At 36.6% G+C, this 19,940-nt stretch overlaps 3 protein-coding genes and 1 pseudogene across 12 annotated transcripts in view; 2 read left to right on the top strand and 2 right to left on the bottom strand.

Moving 5' to 3' along the window:
• LOC137194558 (CD48 antigen-like) overlaps positions 1 to 19,940 on the top strand; it is an 83,819-nt gene that overhangs the window by 34,324 nt on the left and 29,555 nt on the right. The gene's annotated exons all lie outside the window — the stretch shown is intronic.
• LOC137194556 (carcinoembryonic antigen-related cell adhesion molecule 1-like) overlaps positions 1 to 19,940 on the bottom strand; it is a 55,115-nt gene that overhangs the window by 14,108 nt on the left and 21,067 nt on the right. For 2 of the 3 annotated variants that reach the window (XM_067606549.1, XM_067606548.1), the window contains exons 2-4: positions 18,644 to 18,952; positions 17,553 to 17,861; positions 4,792 to 5,100 (exon numbers count right to left, since the gene is read on the bottom strand). In XM_067606549.1, the coding sequence (XP_067462650.1) occupies positions 4,792 to 5,100; positions 17,553 to 17,861; positions 18,644 to 18,952 (927 nt within the window). Of the gene's footprint in view, positions 1 to 4,433; positions 4,713 to 4,791; positions 5,101 to 17,552; positions 17,862 to 18,643; positions 18,953 to 19,940 lie in introns of all 3 variants that reach the window. The other variant, XM_067606550.1, reaches the window with a different exon arrangement.
• The window catches only part of LOC137194557 (T-lymphocyte surface antigen Ly-9-like), a 58,675-nt pseudogene that overhangs the window by 24,517 nt on the left and 14,218 nt on the right, over positions 1 to 19,940 (top strand).
• Positions 12,738 to 19,940, bottom strand: part of LOC137194560 (CD48 antigen-like) — a 72,652-nt gene continuing 65,449 nt past the window's right edge. Inside the window, exons 4-6 of one of the 8 annotated variants that reach the window (XM_067606571.1) lie at positions 16,638 to 16,748; positions 15,783 to 15,835; positions 12,738 to 15,230 (exon numbers count right to left, since the gene is read on the bottom strand). In XM_067606571.1, coding sequence (XP_067462672.1) covers positions 14,976 to 15,230; positions 15,783 to 15,835; positions 16,638 to 16,748 — 419 coding nt within the window. In that variant the 3' untranslated portion in view covers positions 12,738 to 14,975. The remainder of the gene's footprint in view (positions 15,231 to 15,782; positions 15,836 to 16,637; positions 16,749 to 19,940) is intronic. The other 7 variants (XM_067606567.1, XM_067606563.1, XM_067606565.1 and 4 more) reach the window with 7 other exon arrangements.

Raw genomic sequence — 19,940 nt, 5'->3', positions numbered from 1 at the left:
CGCATGTTGTTCATTCGATGTAAATCACAGGTTTAACAGTAGGTGTCACCATTACCCGAGGGAAACCAAATTACACTTACAAAAGAAGTATTTACAATATGATCACAAAGTAAACAAGCCACTTTCTTCAGAAAGGAGTTCAAATTGCTGGAAATCAGCATATTTTTATGCAACAGCTACAACGATGCAGTGGGGAAAGAACTTCAATGCACTGACAGACAACATAAGGTTCAAATCAGAGGATTTTCAACAGGAATTTTAAGCTTTTTTCAACTTTTATTAGAAATACTTTTATACAAATACAAATAATTCTGCTGCTTCAACAAATATATATACAAATGTTTGGCTCTCTGCACATCCCTACTCTATACAACACACACACACAGGACTACAGAGTCATATGAGGCCAGAGAGTGACTACGACTTTGCATCCATATGTGTGAACACACTGTTAGCATCCATCATGTACATGCCATGATTTAGTCCTGTGAATGCATCTTATCTGTGTTTTTCAGTTCTGGGTGGTAGTTGGACTATTGAGAATTTCTGCGGTGGAAGAAATAGTTGGGACATGTGAAGCATCTTCTGTGGCATTCTGATTCTGAAGTTGTCTGCCTCGATGCCCTAGAAATAAATCAAACGACCATGTTAGAGAAATTTTTCCATTTTTACTTTGCTTGACATTCTCAGTACAGTATATATTCAAACCTGCTGTTCAATGAGAACTCGAACAGCAGGTTTGGACTGGTGGGTCATGATACATCTAGAAATAATTCAGTTCACATGAAGACATTTAAACACAAGAAAGCAGCACAAACAGTGCTGTCTTCAGTGACATCTGCATGTGGCAGGTTCAGTGGGAGCAAGCAGCAGCACCAGTACAGCAGACTGGGTGAAGCAGCTGTTGTAGCACGGAGATGGAGGTCATTTACATAGACTGCTGTTATGGAATTTTCCATCTTTAGGGGTTACAAATTGGGTTGCATTGGGTCAAGCCTGGGCCTTGGGGTCACACTGTAATTCTTAAGCAGGAAGGAGGCATTCTCTCCTCTCCTTGAGACTCCAGCTGTCTGTGATGTTTTGGGGAAAGCAGAAACCTCTCTGATAAAGGGTAAATCAGCATTGCCGTGGTTACCAAGGTTGGAGAGGGCCTTCCTAGACAACATAGATGGGTGGAATGTGCTGACAGTGACCTGAAGTTCCATGCAACGTGACCTGAATTGACATGGGTAAAACACAGTTCCTTGATTAGAAACTAGTGAACCAATTAGACTATTTTTTCATATTGTAGGCTGATCTGCTTAGGTTAAAGACTAAGGGTCAGACCTTCAGGGGGCAGAACAGAAAGAGACAGCATCCGAGTTGCAGATGACTTCGATGTTCGCTATTTCAGTTCTCCTTGATCAAGTACTTCAATAAACATTTTCAACTTTAAGACATCAAAGGCTCATGTCTGCTTTTCTCCACTGAGGTGCTGACCACTGCTCAAAATATCCACAACTGCCAAATCATTAGGATAAAGTGTTCAGTGTGTGTGGTTATAGGCTGCATTTCTGTTCCACTTGAACTTACAGAAGGTTTTTGATTTCACCTGTTTCTGAAAATCAGGGCTTAACTGTTAAATTAAAGCTCCAAGCAGCGATGATCAGGCCCTCGCACCCTTGCGCACATTGGAGCACGCCACAGTCGAAGGGCTTTTGTTGCAGGCATGCAGATGTGTTCAGGACCGGGTCCTTATCAAACATTGCACGTAGGAGTTAAACATCATTTCCTTTGTCCACTATGTGGTGCTAGAGAACACCCATTAATTATACATCATGCTGCTATATATCAACTGTAGACCACACCTTGAAAATTTCACGTGAATCAGATGATGTTTGTCATATAAGGCTGACTTCCTGTTGTCAGTAGGTGGCGCTATTTTAGCGTGCGGCGGGGGCTGCTTCATTTAAATATTGTAGGGGGCGCTGTCGAGTCATTCTGCCACACCCATGCCCACCATCTATACGTTATTACAGACTTTAAGATCTGTCATGTGTGTGCAAAGTTTTGTCAGTTTTCAATCATGTCTCGCCCCTTAAAAACAGCTTTGTATTTTGTGGTGAACAATGTGTTGTCATGGCAACGGCTTTTGATGAAAACTCAAAAGCTTCTGGAGTTATCATCATCAAGGTCTTACTCCTTGGCTGACCAAATTTTATGTGTTTCTGGCTAACCTGCTAGGAGTAGTTAGCAAAAGAGTGGCGCTTAAGACTTCCTGTTGCCAGTAGGTGGCGCTATGACTACGACTCAATATGAGCCTGTACTTGCCTTCAGACTGGGACCCTTATCAAGCATGGGAAATTTGGAAAGGATCTGATCATGCAGAGTCAAGTTATAACACTTTGTTTGTTAATGGCGAAACATTGAAATTCGCCACGCCACCACAGCAAAAGCGTCCAGTGAAAACTCACCATTTTCACAATATGGAATCATCAAAGACTAAAGCTTTTCTGACCAAATTGCAGATGGGTCTGTTAATCCTGCTTGGTACAGCTCATAAAAGTACAGAACATGTAACTTCTTGTAACCAGTAGGTGGCGCTATGAATATGTCTCAATATTGACACATAGATGTATTCAGGATGGGACCCTCATGAAGCATGAGAAATTTAGGGCAGATTGGACGATGTACGTTGGAGTTATAAGGACTTCCTGTTTTATGGTGAAACATCGAAATTCGCCGCATCACAACGGCAAGGGCGTTAAGTGAAATCTCATGATTTTAATAACTTTTGATCACAAACTAGTCTAGATGACACAAATTTTGAAGTCAATCTGATGAAATCTGTAGGAGGAGTTTGTTAAAATACAAAGCATGCAAATCGCCAAAAATGGTTGCTTAATTCAAAATGGTGGACTTCCTGTTGGGTTTGCGGTTATGCTCCAAGAGACTTTTTTGTGCATCTAGGCATGATACATGTGCGTACCGATTTCTGTGCATGTCGGTGAAACATGCTGCAAGGGATACAGTTTAGGGGGCGCCGTTGAGCCATTTTGCAACACCAATGTTCAGGACCTATAAAATATCAAATGTTTCAAAACTTCTGATATGTGCAAAGTTTAACAACTTTTTGTGCATGTTTAGGCCCTCCAAAATGCGTTTGATTTGAAAGAATAATAATAATAATAATAATTCCTTCAGATCCAATAGGGTCGTCACACCGCTTGGTGCTTGGGCCCTAATTATTCATAATGTGAAAATATGTCTGTTGGGAGAGTTATGTAAAAAAAAAACAACAACACTGTGGTGTTCTGTTGGTCTGTCATAAAAACCATTGTTGTTTTGCTTAATAATAATATTAATAAAGGCCATCATGATTGAGGTTAGCAAGATTAGTTCAGAAAGCAGAACATCTTGTACAATTCAAGATGGACAGATTTTGGCAGAAAAAGAAAATGGGATGTTTATCTGAAGTTCACTGCAGTGGGAGGGGCTTGTGTCTTTTAAGTGAATTTTTTTGTAGCAGTTTGGACAAAACTTGTTTCACATTTGCACAACAGAAATGAATGAAAAACATGCAGTTGATGTTTTTGATAATCTTATCTAATTAAGTTTAAACTTTGCTCCTTTTGTTACAAGCTTCACCATTATTGTTACTGGTTGATAAATATTCAGTCGATTTATATATAGGGTAGAGGAGTTGTTTCAGCTTGTAAAGGTGGGAATGACAGATAAGGTTTGGGAACCACTCAATTGCACAGTGTTGGTATTTACAAAAAGAGCCTTAGACTAAAAAACTTGAGTTTTTCGCTCTAAAGAGAATTCAAGAAACCTCAAAGCAAAATATACATATTTTAATTTCAGTTGGACTTTAATCATTCATTTTTTTAATTCATACATAAGAGGTTTGTGGGTGTGGTAGATATTCTCTGCTACAATACTGGAATTCAAATACAAACAGCAATGAAGATTTTAATTACATTATTACTCCTGTGCTGAAATTTACATTGGGACTTACACTTGATTCCTGTGTAAAGGCAAAACACGACGGCCGAACAGCAGGATCCGATCGCGATCCAGCCAATTATCATTAGGCTCCAATTAGTAGCTGTATATCAACAAACAAACAAACAAAAAATAGATCAGAAATGTTGACATATTTCAAGATTGCAGTTCATAATAACTTCTAGAAGGCAGAACTGTTCTGGAAACGGAAATAATCTCTCTGTCTGAGTTAAACCTCAAAGTTTTGGACCACAAACCCTCTAAAAATGGATGGATTCATTAAATAACTTTTTAGCTACAAATATTGCATTAAGAAAATGTTAAGATGTTGACAAACACAGTATTTGGAAAGAAATCTTTATGGATGAGGGCGATTTGCACTGCATGACAAGCAGTGTGTGTAAACTGTTTTATTGTCAGTTAGCTGTTATGTCTTTCAGTCTCACCAGTATTTAGAAGGCAGAAATCCTTAATCTCCCACAAGTCTTTGGTCCAGCTGACCTGGTTGCTATGGTTACAGATGATGGAGTCATTCAACAGGTAGACATGGAGAGTAGAACCAGAAGTTGTGACCTTTGATTGCTCTCCTCCCTTCTGATAGCAGGTTTGAGTGTCACATCCAAAAGTGCTGCTGATGTGAGAGCGCTCTGTCCTGCAGCTCACAGCGAGGTTACAGGACTCTGTGCTTTTAGAGTCCACTGACAGGTTAACTGGAGACACTGGATCTAGGGGGAAAAATATGTGTGAGGGGTTATAAAACAGGGTACTACTGTGTATCAACATTTGAAATCTAAAGAAACCTACCTTGAATTATGACCTTGTATTCAGCTAGACGTTGGTTGTTGTCCCCAATAATCAATGCAGTGTAATCTCCACTGTCATTTTGTTGCACATTCTTCAACAGCAAAGAGTGATTTTGCAGAGAAACCTCAGCCCTTCCTACATAACTGCCAATTATTCTTGTTTTGTTATCAGGAAATAATCTTAGTATATTGTGAGAATTATTCCATTTCCACTTAAATTCAGCTTGGTTTCCTAGAACAACAGGTTTGTTAACATCCAGATGTAAATCCTTCCCTTTCTGCACAAACACAGTTGTCACATCACTGGACCCTGTAAAAAGAACAGAAATCAAAATCACTTGTATGCTTTTTAAGCCACCACTCTCTCATCTGCTAATCATTTTTATGATTTAAGACAAACAATAGCACAGTCCCATTTAGATTAATGGACTGTCAATGTAATGATAAATTTTGGTCGATTCATAGCAGTTTCATGAGTGCAATAAAGTTCAACATATATGACTTGATTTGTTTTTATTTCATATTTATTAGATTTATTAGATTTTCTATTATTATATGATTTGTTATATTATATTTATTTAATATATTTTGCATTGTTTTATTGTTGTTGTGTGAGATTTCGAGTAGGGCTGTCGTACTAGGAGCCTCTGATTTGAACCTTGTTGTCTGTCAATGCATTTTAAGTTTTCTTCCACTGAATCATTGTACACAGAAACATCATTTGAGATGATTTAATCATAACTACTTACAGATATTTGAAGATTAGAAGATAAAGGGAGGGACTGTTCATTTAAAATATCAGTACTAACTAAATATCACTAGTACATACATACTCCCCCTTCACAAAACACAGATACTTCCTCTTCCGTGTGCTGCTGCTACAGTGTGACTATAATCATCATGCAGCCACCTGCTGTCTAAAAAGAGATCAGTCTGGCTACAGTTACTCAGACCAAAATCACAATAAGCATTAATTTAGCATAATTTTGTTATAATTGACACCTGGTAATGAAACTGTTGACAGTAGGGATATTTGAAATATTTATTTGCAGGCTCTTCACTGTAGATTTAAATATATAAATATATACATATAGTTGTATGGATGGTATGTGGCTGCTTGTATTGATATGGACACTAATGTTTGTCATCATTAGCAATATGTAATCAATTATAACCCAAGACAAACAGAGGAAGACACACAAGTCTGCATCATTTTAGCACATGTCATACAATACAAACAAATGTTTCAAGAACTTAAAAAAGGCTGTCAAAAATGTACTGAGAAAAAAAGGAAGTGAACGTTTGACAGGTGTTATACGGAAATAAATGCTTCTCTACATTTCAGCAGCTCTTTTCTCACACTAACAAATGTAATCTGTAAGCACAAAATAGAACCTGTTCACCTAACGTGGTGACCAGAAAATGCTCTCTCTCTCTCTCACACACACACACACACACACAAGCTCCATGATGATATTGAGCCCTTTTTGTCATTTTTTCAATAACTATAATTTATTGTGGTTCTCTCCTTAATTTGTCTAATCTTTCTCTGCATTTTAAAGTTGTGTCTCTACATCTTGTCCGTATTCATACCCTTTTTGTAAATGTAGTTGTAAAGTCTGTAAAAAGAATTTGGGAACTGTTTCAGTGTTTCATGGTTATCATTATAATCAGGACTCCTAGGAAATCAGGAGTGAAACTCAATTGATTTAAAAGAATATGATATGGCTGTTTTTGCCTGGTTCCAGACGTCTGAATCGCTGCCCACATCTCTAGTTTATTTAGCGATTGAAAATGAAACCAAAGACATTCAGTCTATCAGGTTCAGGCTGATTCCAGTATTATTTTAGTTTTGGGTTTTTTTCACTTTACAATTTTAAGGCCTGCAAAATAAATTAATAAAAAAGTTGTGTATTTCCCCAAAAGAATTGTATTCCTGGCAGTGTAGCAAAGGCTTTGAAACTGCATTCAGATCCTCATGTTGCAAAGCACAATTTATAGAAAACATAATTAAGATAAAAATAAATTAAAGATTAATCAGTATAACAGTGCAGATATTGACAGGAAATATACTGAATTTCAAAAGCTCCATAAGTGTTATCCGCTCTAACGGTTGAAAGATTTACTGAAAGTGAAAGCAGAACTTAAAGAGCACATACCTCCACCATAATACTCTGTTTGTTACTTTAATAACACAAAAAGGTCTTTTTTGTTTAAATCTCTGTCTGGATATATTCAGACTTTGTGCAAGAATGAATAATAAAAATTCTAGTTTAATGTATTGTTGTATTCTAATTTCTCTTGTACCGAAGAATATATAATAATCATTAATTATTATAATTTTTCTTATTTATGTCAACCATAAAGTTAACAAACCCCTATTTTTGAACCATGGATATGAATGAAGTAATAAATGACAACATCTAAAAAAGTTCAAATTTTTCAGTGACCACAGGGCTCAGTTTTACAATATATGGTAACAATAATGTCTAATTCAAAAACAAGCTCCAGTAGTGCCTCACTACAACAACCAGATTTTGAAAACAAAGTCAAACAACAAAAAATATTTAAAGAAAAATGTTTTACCTTGCGCTTTACTTAAATGCAGCACACAAACAGCAAAGAGAAGTACGATGAAAGCCATCGTGCAAATGAATCACAGGAAGGAAGTGGTAACAGTATTTGTACATCATGCTCTGAAGCAATCTGTCTTCCTGGAATACTGCAATATGCAGATTTCACTGTTGCTACTGAAGAAATAGTCCCATTTTTCACATGTAATTTTAGGAATATTTGATCACCACAAATGAAATCACTATGAGTCAGAGATGTGCTGCCGTGTTACAAGATTATGCACAATTTCAGTCAACCAAGATTTTCTTTGGTTGACTACAGCCCTAGTATGTTGTATGTTGTGCTGTATTGTCAGTACAGTAATGACATAACTGGTTTGTCGTGTTGCAGGTTCAGAGAGTCTCTCTGCTGGTATCTCTGTGTGTCGGTCGGTGAAGACAGTTGTGTTTTCTGTCGGTCTGGTCATCATGGTGTCTGCCGTCATCAGTGTCCACCTGATGGAGAAGCTCAAGAAGCAAAAATGAAGAGACAAATCTACACCAACAAACCTGTCATGCACTTTCTTATTTTAAGGAGGATAAGTAAGACACAAAATCAACTTAGTCAAAGTATAAAAATGGAATTTATTCCACACAAGGAAAAAATATAAACCAAGATTTACCTTTCACATATTACTTAGATTTGGGTAATAACAATAAAAAATTAAAGCTGCAAGCAGCGTTGAACTGGCCCTCGCACCTCCGCACACGTCGGGCTGCGGCGCAGTCGAAGGGCTTCTGTCACGGGCATGTAGATGTCTTCAGACCTGGGCTGTTTTCAGACAGTGCAAGAAGGAGATAAACATCACTTCCTTTGTCCACTGTTTTGCCTGCTGCTGGGGCTGCTTCACTGAAATTTCATAGGGGGCGCTATTCAGCCAGGTTGCATCACTGATGGAATATTGTCATGTAGACATGTTCAGGCCAGGACTCTTATCAAACATGTATAGTTTGGTGCAGACTGGAGAATGTACAATAAAGTTATAGCAACTTCCTCTGTCATGGTGAAACATCAAATCTCAACAGTGTGAGGATGAGCATTTTCTGCAGGGTGAGACATGTCTGTCTTGCTCACACCTGTGTCATCAAAATTAAGCAAGTTTTTGGCCCTTTCTCTTGAATTTCAATTAGTCAAATGAAAACTCTTGATGAGTTTGGTTGAAAAAGAAATTAATTTTCTAATTTCCATCAAGTCTATTTTTTTTTTAGAAAAGTAAAGACTTTTAACCCACATAACCTGGTGAAAGTTTGATTGAAATGTATACTGTCAGGTGTGGGGAGACAATAAGTAACTGCAGCTGGACACATCTCACAATACACACTCATTATCAAATCACAGGAGGAGCAAGAAAAGACTTTAAAACTCATACTCTAATATCTCAAAAACAGCAAAAGATAGAAAACATATGTAAATTCAAGATTTGTAGGGCAACGTCTTGTGACTCATTTAAAGTTCAAATGAAGTTTGTATCCAAAACTATGTGGAAGCAGTAAATGATCAAAAAAGTGTGGGTTTGCTCACACTCTCCATTCAAATATATGAGTATTTTTCTGTGTCCAGCTGCAGTTACGTATTGTCTCTCCACACTTGCACACCTGCTACATGCCCATGACAGAAGCCCTTCGACTGCAACACCGCCCGACGTGTGCAGAAGTGCGAGGGCCCGTTCAACGCAGCTTGCAGCTTTAATTATATATAAAATCCAAACCATTCGAGTTATTACAAAGTTTTTAACAACTTTTTTTAGCATAGTGTCATAAGTCACCTATTAAAGTTTGAAGCCGATACCATTAAGGCTCTCGAAGGAGATCGCATTTGTTTGGGGGCCAAAATTGGGGCAAAGTCTTATTTTGAAAGGCTAATTGCGGACTTCCTGTTAGATTTAGGTCAGGGGTGTCAGCATATGATTTGTAGGTCTTGATGAGACAAATAATTGAGTTTTGGTTTGATCTCTCTACAACATTCTCACGGGCCGTGGCGGCCATTTTGGTTACACAGGTGGCGCTAGAGAGCACATTTTGGCACTTGTGTATAATTTTTACATTTTATCAAATTTTTCACCAGACCTGATGTGCGTATCAAATTTGGTGAGTTTTTGAGCATGTTTAGGGGTCAAATTTAGGGTTTAAGTGGCATAATAATAAAGAAACAAACAAACAAAGAAACACAGGAGAAACAATAGGGTCCTCGCCCTTAGACAACAGTAGTCCTCTGCCTTTTGGGCTCGGTCCCTAAACATATATATATATATATATATATATATATATATATATATATATATATATATATATATATATATATATATACATATATATAAAAACAATAGACCAATTTAAATGTATCCTTTTTTAGAGCTCTTCAAAATATTAAACCAAAATAAATAAATAAATAAATTAATTAAACTGTCCACCTTTCAGTTCTTTTGTTAATACCTGGGTAATATCACATTCAGTTCAATATAATTTTATTCTTTCTTTAATCTTTATTTCCTCCTCAGATGCAAATTGTTTATTTTCCTTGAAAATTTCAGTTCAGTTCAGTTAAGGGCCCCCTTTTATTTCTTTTCGGTATTTTGCTTAAGCTTATCTGTAATCCCGATGGAGATCTGGATTGTCCAAATCCAGCAGCATCTTGGCTCTAACACTCCCTCCCGCTCGCTGGATTCCTCTGTCGCAAGCTATAATATGTAATTATTCTGCATTAAAATGTCTAAAAACAACTAGACCTATGTTATATATTTTGTTGAGTTGTGTACTTGCATTATCCCAAATGTTTCCAACAATTTTCAAACCCAGAGAAATCTGTAATTTAAATCAAAGTAACGGACCGTTTCATTTGGTCACTTGTCAATAGCGTCATACCCCTCTACCACAGCGTATAGTGCACAAGATACATGCGTCGGTGCTGTGTTTGTCCTTGCTACTTCACCAGCCAACATACTGTAGGTGCTGATTGAATCTTCTTCATTTCACCTACTTGTTTTGCCGCAAGTTCTTCCTTAGGATGTCTGTCTTAATAGACCTGTTTTACCATAAAAATAAATCAGCTATTTGTTCCGGAAGTTTTTTCATGCAGCCCAACTGAAACTAATTTATTTGGCCCATAATTTCATCGAACCTAAATCTGCACACTATACTAATATAAGATCTTATTAAAAAACAGCTGAAATCAAGCCATGTCTCAATGCACGGAAGTAACATGATGCTATTAGAATTACTCCTTATGATTCCTATTTTAATAACATTAGAAGGCAGCTTTCAAGAAGCCTAATATTACTGTACTGTACCAAAACTAAACTAATGTTGATCCAGCACAAAGAAACAGCTGGAGGTCTTTTATTTCTAAAGACTGAAGGAAACTCAAAACCTTGTGGTTGAAATACAAGTCATGTGATTTCTGATTTCAGACAGGACTTCTCAGTGATAAGTGTGATAAGAGCAGATACGCACTGACCAACGCATAAATTCTGTCCCTAATATTTGTTTGAGTATATATGCTGATTTAACTTTTGGATAAATTAAGCAAAACATTTTTTATTACAAGAACCAGAGAACAAAACTGCCATGTCATATTGTGCATTTTTGTGAATCATTTAGGGCCTTGTATTGTAAATGATCAGCCTATACAGCATGAAGTTTTCCCCCCTTCAAATATTGTGGGATAGTTTTCTTTCAAGAATGGTAAATGAATGATACACTGACAACAAATGCAGATGAGGGAGAAAGAAAAACAAGAACACTTAATCTCGTTGGCTGAATGAAAATCCACATCATTATTTTTTTCATTCATCCATTATCTTTATCCACATATCATGTTCAGGGTCTTGGGGGCTCTGGAGGTAATTGCAACCATTGGGTGAGATCCTGAACAGGTCTGTTAAAGAGCTGATGCATATAGACAACTGTTCACACTCACATTTAAAGTCAATGGCAATTTAGAGTTCCTAATTCACCTAACCCGTATGAGGGGGAGGAAACTGCCAACCTGAACAACACCAACATTCACACAGGGAGAACATAAAAATACCACATAGGCCACAGCGAGATGGGTCATATTTTTAAAAATGGGGAAAAAACCTTAATAGCTTTTGAATAATTTTAAATATTGCAAAAAGCTCTGTCTTGTTTTAATGATTTGCTCTGCTTTATACTTAAAGGACTAGTGTGTAGGATTTTGTGGCATCTAGCGTTGATTGAGGTTGCAGATTGCAACAAACTTAATACAACCCCCACCCTCCCCAGCTCATGAAAACTGCAAAAGGCCCTCTCTAGAGCCAGTGTTTGGTTTGTCTGTTCTGGGCTACTGAAGAAAAATGGTGGTGCAACATGGCAGCAACATTCGTGGAAGAGGACCTGCTCCCTATGTAGATATAAAGGGCTCATTCTGAGGTAACAAAACCACAGTAATTCTTATTTTCAGGTGATTATACACTAATTAAAACATACTTTACTTTACTTTACAAAATAACTTTATACAGCTTACACTTGCTGTAAGGTGAGGTGCAGGTTAGCAGGGTGAAGAATAAAGAAGACAAAACATTACGCTGGCAGGGAGGTTAACTGGAAAAATAGGCCAATAGGCTCATTTCATTCTTCAACATTTTAACAAAAATACTGTACATTCAAAATGAACAAATTATGTGTACATCATTCAGTCATTTCATCACACATCCACTATCCAATTAAATCTGAGAACCCACCTACTCATACATCACATAAAAGGGCTACTTTTGAGGTAGGCTTCCTCTTTAAGCAAAAGCACAAGATGGCCTCCACAAAGGACTCAAACTCTAACAGTTTATGGCTTTGACAACAGCAAGTATTTTAATATATTTCTAAGAAATAAACTTTAAGTTAACACAGTTCCCTGGGGTCTTAACAAAATGTATCTGACATGCTTTAGTCAAAATACGACAAGGATCAAGTGCTACAGCAGCCTGCTCATCCTGTTTAAACAGCCCTGTTCAGAACGACTAGTTTGAGTGTAAATACACTTAGATTTTGCTGTGATTTAATTTGCAAGAAACGGATCTAAAGGATGCCGAATTAACTAAATCATAATGTTGATTTGTAAAAAGCCTGAATTCATCCTTTGTCAGGTCTGTCCGCAAGACGACAAGCAAACAACTGTTAAAATGCTTGTTATTTGAATGGAGTTCAGATTGATCTGGGCTATGCTAACATTGTAGCTGCTCCATCCACACTCAAAATAACATAATCTAAAGGCATAAATACATATATATATATATATATATATATATATATATATATATATATATATATATATATATATATATATATATATATGTATATACTGTGTAACTTAAAAATTATATAAAGATGCCTTTTGTGGGCAAGCAGCGGCTCTGTCCCCTGGTCCAGCCCCGCCATACGGGCAAATTTTTCACCCTTAGCTTAGCTTAGCGTAGCCTAGCTTTGCCCCATGTGACGTAAGAAGGGGCATCAAATCTGAATGGCTTGTTGAATCACATGAGTACAGAGCAAGCCAGCCCACACCAAACTGACTGAGTGGTCTTTTTTCACAGTTTGTGTGTTAGTAGGCACATCAGAGACCCAAATACATATGCACAAGCACTGAAAAGGTTTTTCATAATATGGCCACTTTAATTCTAATGTTAAAAACAATTCTTTGTCTTTGGCAACTGATGTAGGCACTTTAAATTAAATAAATAATGCAAAAAAAAAAACTGTGTGTGAGAGAATGTCCACCTTTCTAAACAAACAGTGCAAAGCATATAATTAGCGAGGGAGTTTGTGCTTCCTCACACTCATCAAAAGAAATCCTAAATAAATCCTAAAATTATTTCAAAAAATTGCCTTTTCAAGACTTGCTTAGAAATACACTAAATAAGTCGAAAGAATTGCTTAGCTTTTTGGGAAACACGGTTATTCGCTTTCTTGCCGAGAGCTAAATGAAAGATGTCTGTGCCTCAAATATGAAGCTGCAGCAGTGGGTCAATTAGCTTAGCTTAGCACAAAGACTGGAAACAGCTAGCTTTACTCTACAAAATTAGAAATATACACCTAACTTCTAAAGTGTACTAATTAAAATGTTTTTTTAGTTCATACACAAACAGAAATTGTCATTTTTCTGGCCAAACAGTTTAACTTGCAGCCCAGCACTTTTCTGCAGTATCACCACTCGTTACTAGTCAACCTCACAGTGAAGACAAGGCTGCTCACAGCTGTTGTTCGCCAAGAAATACTTACAGCATGTAAGAGCCTGTAAAGCCACAAACTGTCATTTTTAAATTTCTGTTTGTGTACAGATTAAAATAAACAAGATAAGTCATTTTATTTTAAACACAGACATGAGAGTCAATCTTCTCATCTAACGGTAAACAAGACAGTGATAAGCACATTTGTTAAAACTGTAAAAAAAAAAAAAAAAAATCCTTTTAATTCAATGTTTTAAAAGACGATACTAAAATTCTACAGACTTATCAAACTCAGCTATCAGCTATCATAGCTATCCAGATGACAGACAACTCTATATTTCAGTGTCTCCTGACAACAAAAGCACTTCCAGCACCTCTGCTTCCTCACTTGGTTGACAATAATGGATGATCCGTGGATGATGTTGTTGTGGTAATGTAAAGTGATTCCTTGATAAAGTCACCAAACAGTCTTACTTTTATCCAGAACTATTGCAGTGCCCGTTCAAAACATACCTGTTTGGAACAGGCTGATTTCTTATTATTTCTTGAGAACCAAATATCTATGTATCAGTTGACAAACATATCAATTATAACAATTAGGATTTAATGAAGTAAATGGTTTTAATCCAGACAGAGACTTCACCAGTGAGACTAAATAGGTTGAACCGTAGAAGCAGTTTACAGCCTTCCATTGATTGATTCTGCTGCCAAACAAATGTGTCTACACTCCTATTGGCTAGTTTTACTGCCATCGCCTCTGGTTTTTTTCTCCTGTGTGTGCTCATATTTTTCTCTTGGGCAGTTTAACTGAGAAATGAGCATGCCTTTGCCCCGCCCTGCCGTAATGTGAGGTTGTTTATATCAAACAGCCCCTGCTGCACTCAGAAACGGAGCTGAGCACCTCTGTTCACTTATACTTTATTCAAAGTTTATTAATATTAAACATGTCATATGCCCAAATTAATAAATTAAATTCATTGCAGAGAGCAGAGCTTAATTGCTTGCTTATTCAGAATATAAGCTTATTAATATTAATTGTGCTGCTTGTCCAAATTGCACCAAATTCAACACTGCACTCCCTTTGTTCCCCAGACATACACCTGCCAAGTGTGGAGTCAACTGGATGAACAGTTCAAGAGATACGCAAAGGACATACACACAGACACACAGACACACAGACATACAGACAGATTACTTCGTTTAGTAGATAGATGTTGCCTTGTCTTGTGCAGGACACATATATAATCCATTCCAACTCCCAAAGGTATTTACATTACAAATATGGTTTTTAGTTTTTGAGAAAACAGTCTATGTTTCATTCGCAAAAGGCTTGCAAGAGGGTCCAGCATGACCTCTAAGCAATGTGTTTGAAGACTACTCTGGCTGAGTTGGACTTAGAATCCATCATGACACACGATGATTAAGTCCTGTGACTGCATATTATCTGTGTTTTTCAGTTCAGGATGGTGGTTGGACTTTGGAGCTTTGTTAACTTGAGCATAAATGGTCTCTTGCAGGGTGGTGTTTTTAGTCTCAGTGGATCCTGTTGGTCTAGTTGGAAATCCTACCAAAGCATAGGTGGAGTTTGGAGAAAGACCTGAAGCATCTTCTGTGGCATTCTGATTAGGTCTTTGGGCTGGATTGATTTCCTAGAAATAAAACAAACGACCGTGTTAGAAAAATGTTTTCCATTTTCACTTTGCTTCACATACTCAGTACAGTATATATTCAAACCTGCTGTTCAATGAGAACTCGAACAGCAGGTTTGGACTGGTGGGTCGTGGTACATCTGGAAATAATTCAGTTCACAGCAAGACATTTAAACACAAGAAAGCAGCACAAACAGTGCTGTCTTCAGTGACATCTGCATGTGGCAGGTTCAGTGGGAGCAAGCAGCAGCACCAGTACAGCAGACTGGGGAAAGCAGCTGTTATAGCAGAGATGGAGGTCGTTTAGATAGACTGCCAAGTCATTAGGATAAAGTGTTCAGTATGCGTGGTTCTAGGCTGGTCAGTGCATTAGGAAGGCTTCATTTCTGTTCCACTTGAACATACACAAGGTTTTTGTTTTCTCCTGTTGAAAATCTGTCAGTCTGAAAATCAGGTCTTAACTGTTAAATTATTCACAATGTGAAATTCTGTTCCTCAGTTTGACAAGCAAAGTTTAGAGAGTTATGAAAAAAACAACACTGTGGCACTTACCTGAGGATCAGCATATATTATATTTTCGCAGGTCTTTTTTCTTTTCTGTTGGTCTGTAATAAAAAAACATTGATTTGCTTAATAATAATAATAATAATAATAATAATAATAATAATAATAATAATAATAATAATAATAATAATAGTAATGAAGGCTATCATGATTGAGGTTAGCAAGATTAATTCAGAAAGCAAAATGCCTTGTAAAATTCAAGATGGACAGATTTTGGTAGAAAAAGAAAATAAAACTGTTGATGCTTATTGAGCTCAAATACAAAATATGATGTTCATCTTGTTCTGAAGTTCATTGTGGTGTCAAATTTTTGTAGCAGTTTGGGCAAAACTTTGCAAATTTGCATTTGCACAACAGAAATGAATGAGAAAGATCCAGTTGATGTTCTTAGTAATGTTATTTAATTAAGTTAATTAAGTTTTAACTTTGCTTCTTTTGTTACAAGCTTCATCATTATTGCTACTGCTCACTATTACTACTGGTTGATAGATATTCAGCAGATTTATTTATTACATGGGGGAGAGGAGTTGTTTCAGCTTGTAAAGGTGGGAATGACAGAAGAGGTTTGGGATTTTTTAGTATTTACAGAAAGAACCTTTTAGTTTTTTGCTCTAAAGAGAACTCAAGAAACCTCTTTTACCAAGCAGGTCTATGTTTCCAAAGCAAAATAAACATATTTTAATTTTGACGTTAATCATTCTGATGGCATTTTTTTATTCAGACATAAGAGGTTTGTGGGTGTGGTAGATATTCTCTGCTACAATACTGGAATTCAAATACAAACAGCAATGAAGATTTAAATTACATTATTACTCTTGTGCTGAAATTTACATTGGGACTTACTTATAGTGATTCCTTTGAAAAGTCCAAAGCAAATACAAAGACTAACGACCAAACAGCCGACTATGATCCCGATCCAGCTGCCTATTGTAAGGCTCCCATTAGGAACTGTAACTAAACAAAGCACAAAACAAAACAAAAAAAGATCAGAAATGTTGACATATTTCAAGATTGCAGTTTTAATTTCATAATAATTTCTGGGAGGCAGAACAGAAATAATCTCTCTGTCTGAGTTAAACCTCAAAGACTTTTGGACCACCAACCCTCTAAAAGTCAGTGGATTCATTAAATAACTTTTTTAGCTACAAATATTTTTCTGAACAGTAAGAAAATGTTAATATGTTGACCCCCACAGTATTTGGTAATACATCTTTATGGATGAGGGTGATTTGCACTGCATGACAAGCAGTGTGTAAACTGTGTTATTGTCAGTTAGCTGTTATGTCTTTCAGTCTCACCAGTATTTGGAGAGCAGAGAGTCCGAATCTTCCATGAGGCCCAACAGTCAGAATGTTTTTTGTTTTGTTTCTTTGCGTTTTTTTGTCTTTCAGTCTTACCAGCAAGACGGCAGAAATGCTGAATCTCCTTCATGTCTTTGGTCCAGCTGACCTGGTTGCTATGGTTACAGAAGATGGAGTCATTCAACAGGTAGACACGGAGAGAAGAATCAGAGGATGTGACCTCTGATTGCTCTCCTCCCTCCTGATAGCAGGTTTGGTTGTCACATCTAAAAGTGCTGCTGATGTGAGAGCGCTCTGTCCTGCAGCTCACAGTGAGGTTACAGGACTCTATGCTGTTAGACACAGAGTCCACTGACAGCTGGGCTGGAGACACTGGATCTAGGGGGGAAAATAGATGTGAAGGGTTATAAAACAGGGTACTACTGTGTATCAACATTTGAAATCTAAAGAAACCTACCTTGAATTATGACCTTGTATTCAGCTAGACATTGGTCTTCGTCCCCGGTTATGTGTGCGGTGTAATCTCCACTGTCGCTTTGTTGCACATTCTTCAAAAGCAAAGAGTGACTTTGTAGAGAAACCTCAGCCCTTCGTTCATAACCTGGAATTATTCTTGTTTCGTTATCAGGAGATAATCTTACTATATTGTGAGTGTTGTTGACTGTCCACTTAAATTCAGCTTGGTTTCCTAGAACAACAGGTTTCTTAACATCCAGACTTAAATCCTTCCCTTTCTGCACAAACACAGTTGTCACATCACTGGACCCTGTAAAAAGAACAGAAATCAAAATCACTTGTATGTTTTTTCAGTCACCACTATCTCACCTACTAATCGTTCTTATGATTTTTATGATTTAAGACAAATAATGGCACAGTCTCATTTAGATTAATGGACTGTCAATGTAATGATAAATCTTGGTCGATTCATAGCAGTTTTTAGATGCAATGAAATTTTGCAATTACATATATTACTTGATCTGTTTTTACTTTATATTTATTAGATTTATTAGATTTTATAATATTATGTTATTTGTTATATTTATTTAATATATTTTGCATTGTTTTTTTGTTGTTGTTGTGTGTGATTTCGAGTAGGGCTGTCCCCTGAACGAGGAGCCTCTAATTTGAACCTTATGTTGTCTGTCAATGTATTTAAGGGTTTTTTGTCTGCATCATTATACACAGAAACATCATTTGAGGTAAACTCATCATAACTAATTACACGTTTGATTTTGAGAAGATAAAGGGAGGGACTGTTCATTTAAAATATCAGTACTAACTACATATCAACAGTACATACATACTCCCCCTTCACAAAATACAGATACTTCCTCTTCCGTGTGCTGCTGCTACATTGTGACCATAATCATCATGCAGCCACCTGCTGTCTAAAAAGAGATTAGTCTGGCTACAGTTACTCAGACCAAAATCACAATAAGCAGTAATAATTAATAATTAATAATAATTTAGCATAATTTTGTCAAGATGTGAAGGGTTATGAAACAGGGTACTACTGTGTATCAACATTTGAAATCTAAAGAAACCTACCTTGAATTATGACCTTGTATTCAGCTAGACGTTGGTCTTCGTCCCCGGTTATGTGTGCAGTGTAATCTCCACTGTCATTTTGTTGCACATTCTTCAAAAGCAAAGTGTGACTTTGTAGAGAAAACTCAGCCCTTCCTTCATAACCTGGAATTATTCTTGTGTCGTTATCAGGAGATAATCTTACTATATTGTGAGTGTTGTTGACTGTCCACTTAAATTCAGCTTGGTTTCCTAGAACAACAGGTTTCTTAACATCCAGATGTAAATCCTTCCCTTTCTGCACAAACACAGTTGTCACATCACTGGACCCTGTAAAAAGAACAGAAATCAAAATCACTTGTATGTTTTTTCAGTCACCACTATTTCATCTACTAATCGTTTTTATGATTTTTATGATTTAAGACAAATAATGGCACAGTCTCATTTAGATTAATAGACTGTCAATGTAGTGATAAATCTTGGTCGATTCTAAGCAGTTTTATGAGTGCAATGAAATTTTGCAATTACACATATTACTTGATCTGTTTTTACTTTATATTTATTAGATTTATTAGATTTTATAATATTATGTTATTTGTTATATTTATTTAATATATTTTGCATTGTTTTTTTGTTGTTGTTGTGTGTGATTTCGAGTAGGGCTGTCCCCTGAACGAGGAGCCTCTGATTTGAACCTTATGTTGTCTGTCAATGTATTTAAAGTTTTCCTCCACTGCATCATTATACACAGAAACATCATTTGAGGTGAACTCATCATAACTACTTACAGATATTTGAAGGTTAGAAGATAAAGGGAGGGACTGTTAAAATATCAATACTAACTACATATCAACAGTACATACATACTCCCCCTTCACAAAATACAGATACTTCCTCTTCCGTGTGCTGCTGCTACATTGTGACCATAATCATCATGCAGCCACCTGCTGTCTAAAAAGAGATCAGTCTGGCTACAGTTACTCAGACCAAAATCACAATAAGGAATATTAATTTAGCATAATTTTGTTATAATTGTCACCTGGTAATGAAACTGTTGCCAGTTGGGATATTTGCAATTTGTAAAATCTCTGCTATAAAACTGTAAATGTATTCAAACAAGTGAGTGTTTATCAGGAAAAAAGAGTTTTATAGGTTCAAGAGTGAGAAGACAGAAGCTGCAGTTCTTCCAACAGTGAAGTGGTTTTATGACAAGCTCTTCACTGTAGATTTAAATATATAAATATATACATATAGATGTATGGATGGTATGTGGCTGCTTGTATTGATGTGGACACTAATCTCAGTCATGGTTAGCAAT

Source organism: Thunnus thynnus, chromosome 12 (assembly GCF_963924715.1).
Source record: "Thunnus thynnus chromosome 12, fThuThy2.1, whole genome shotgun sequence".
Taxonomy (NCBI): domain Eukaryota; kingdom Metazoa; phylum Chordata; class Actinopteri; order Scombriformes; family Scombridae; genus Thunnus; species Thunnus thynnus.
Note: the sequence above shows the minus strand (reverse complement) of the source record. Positions and strands in the feature narration are given on the sequence as shown.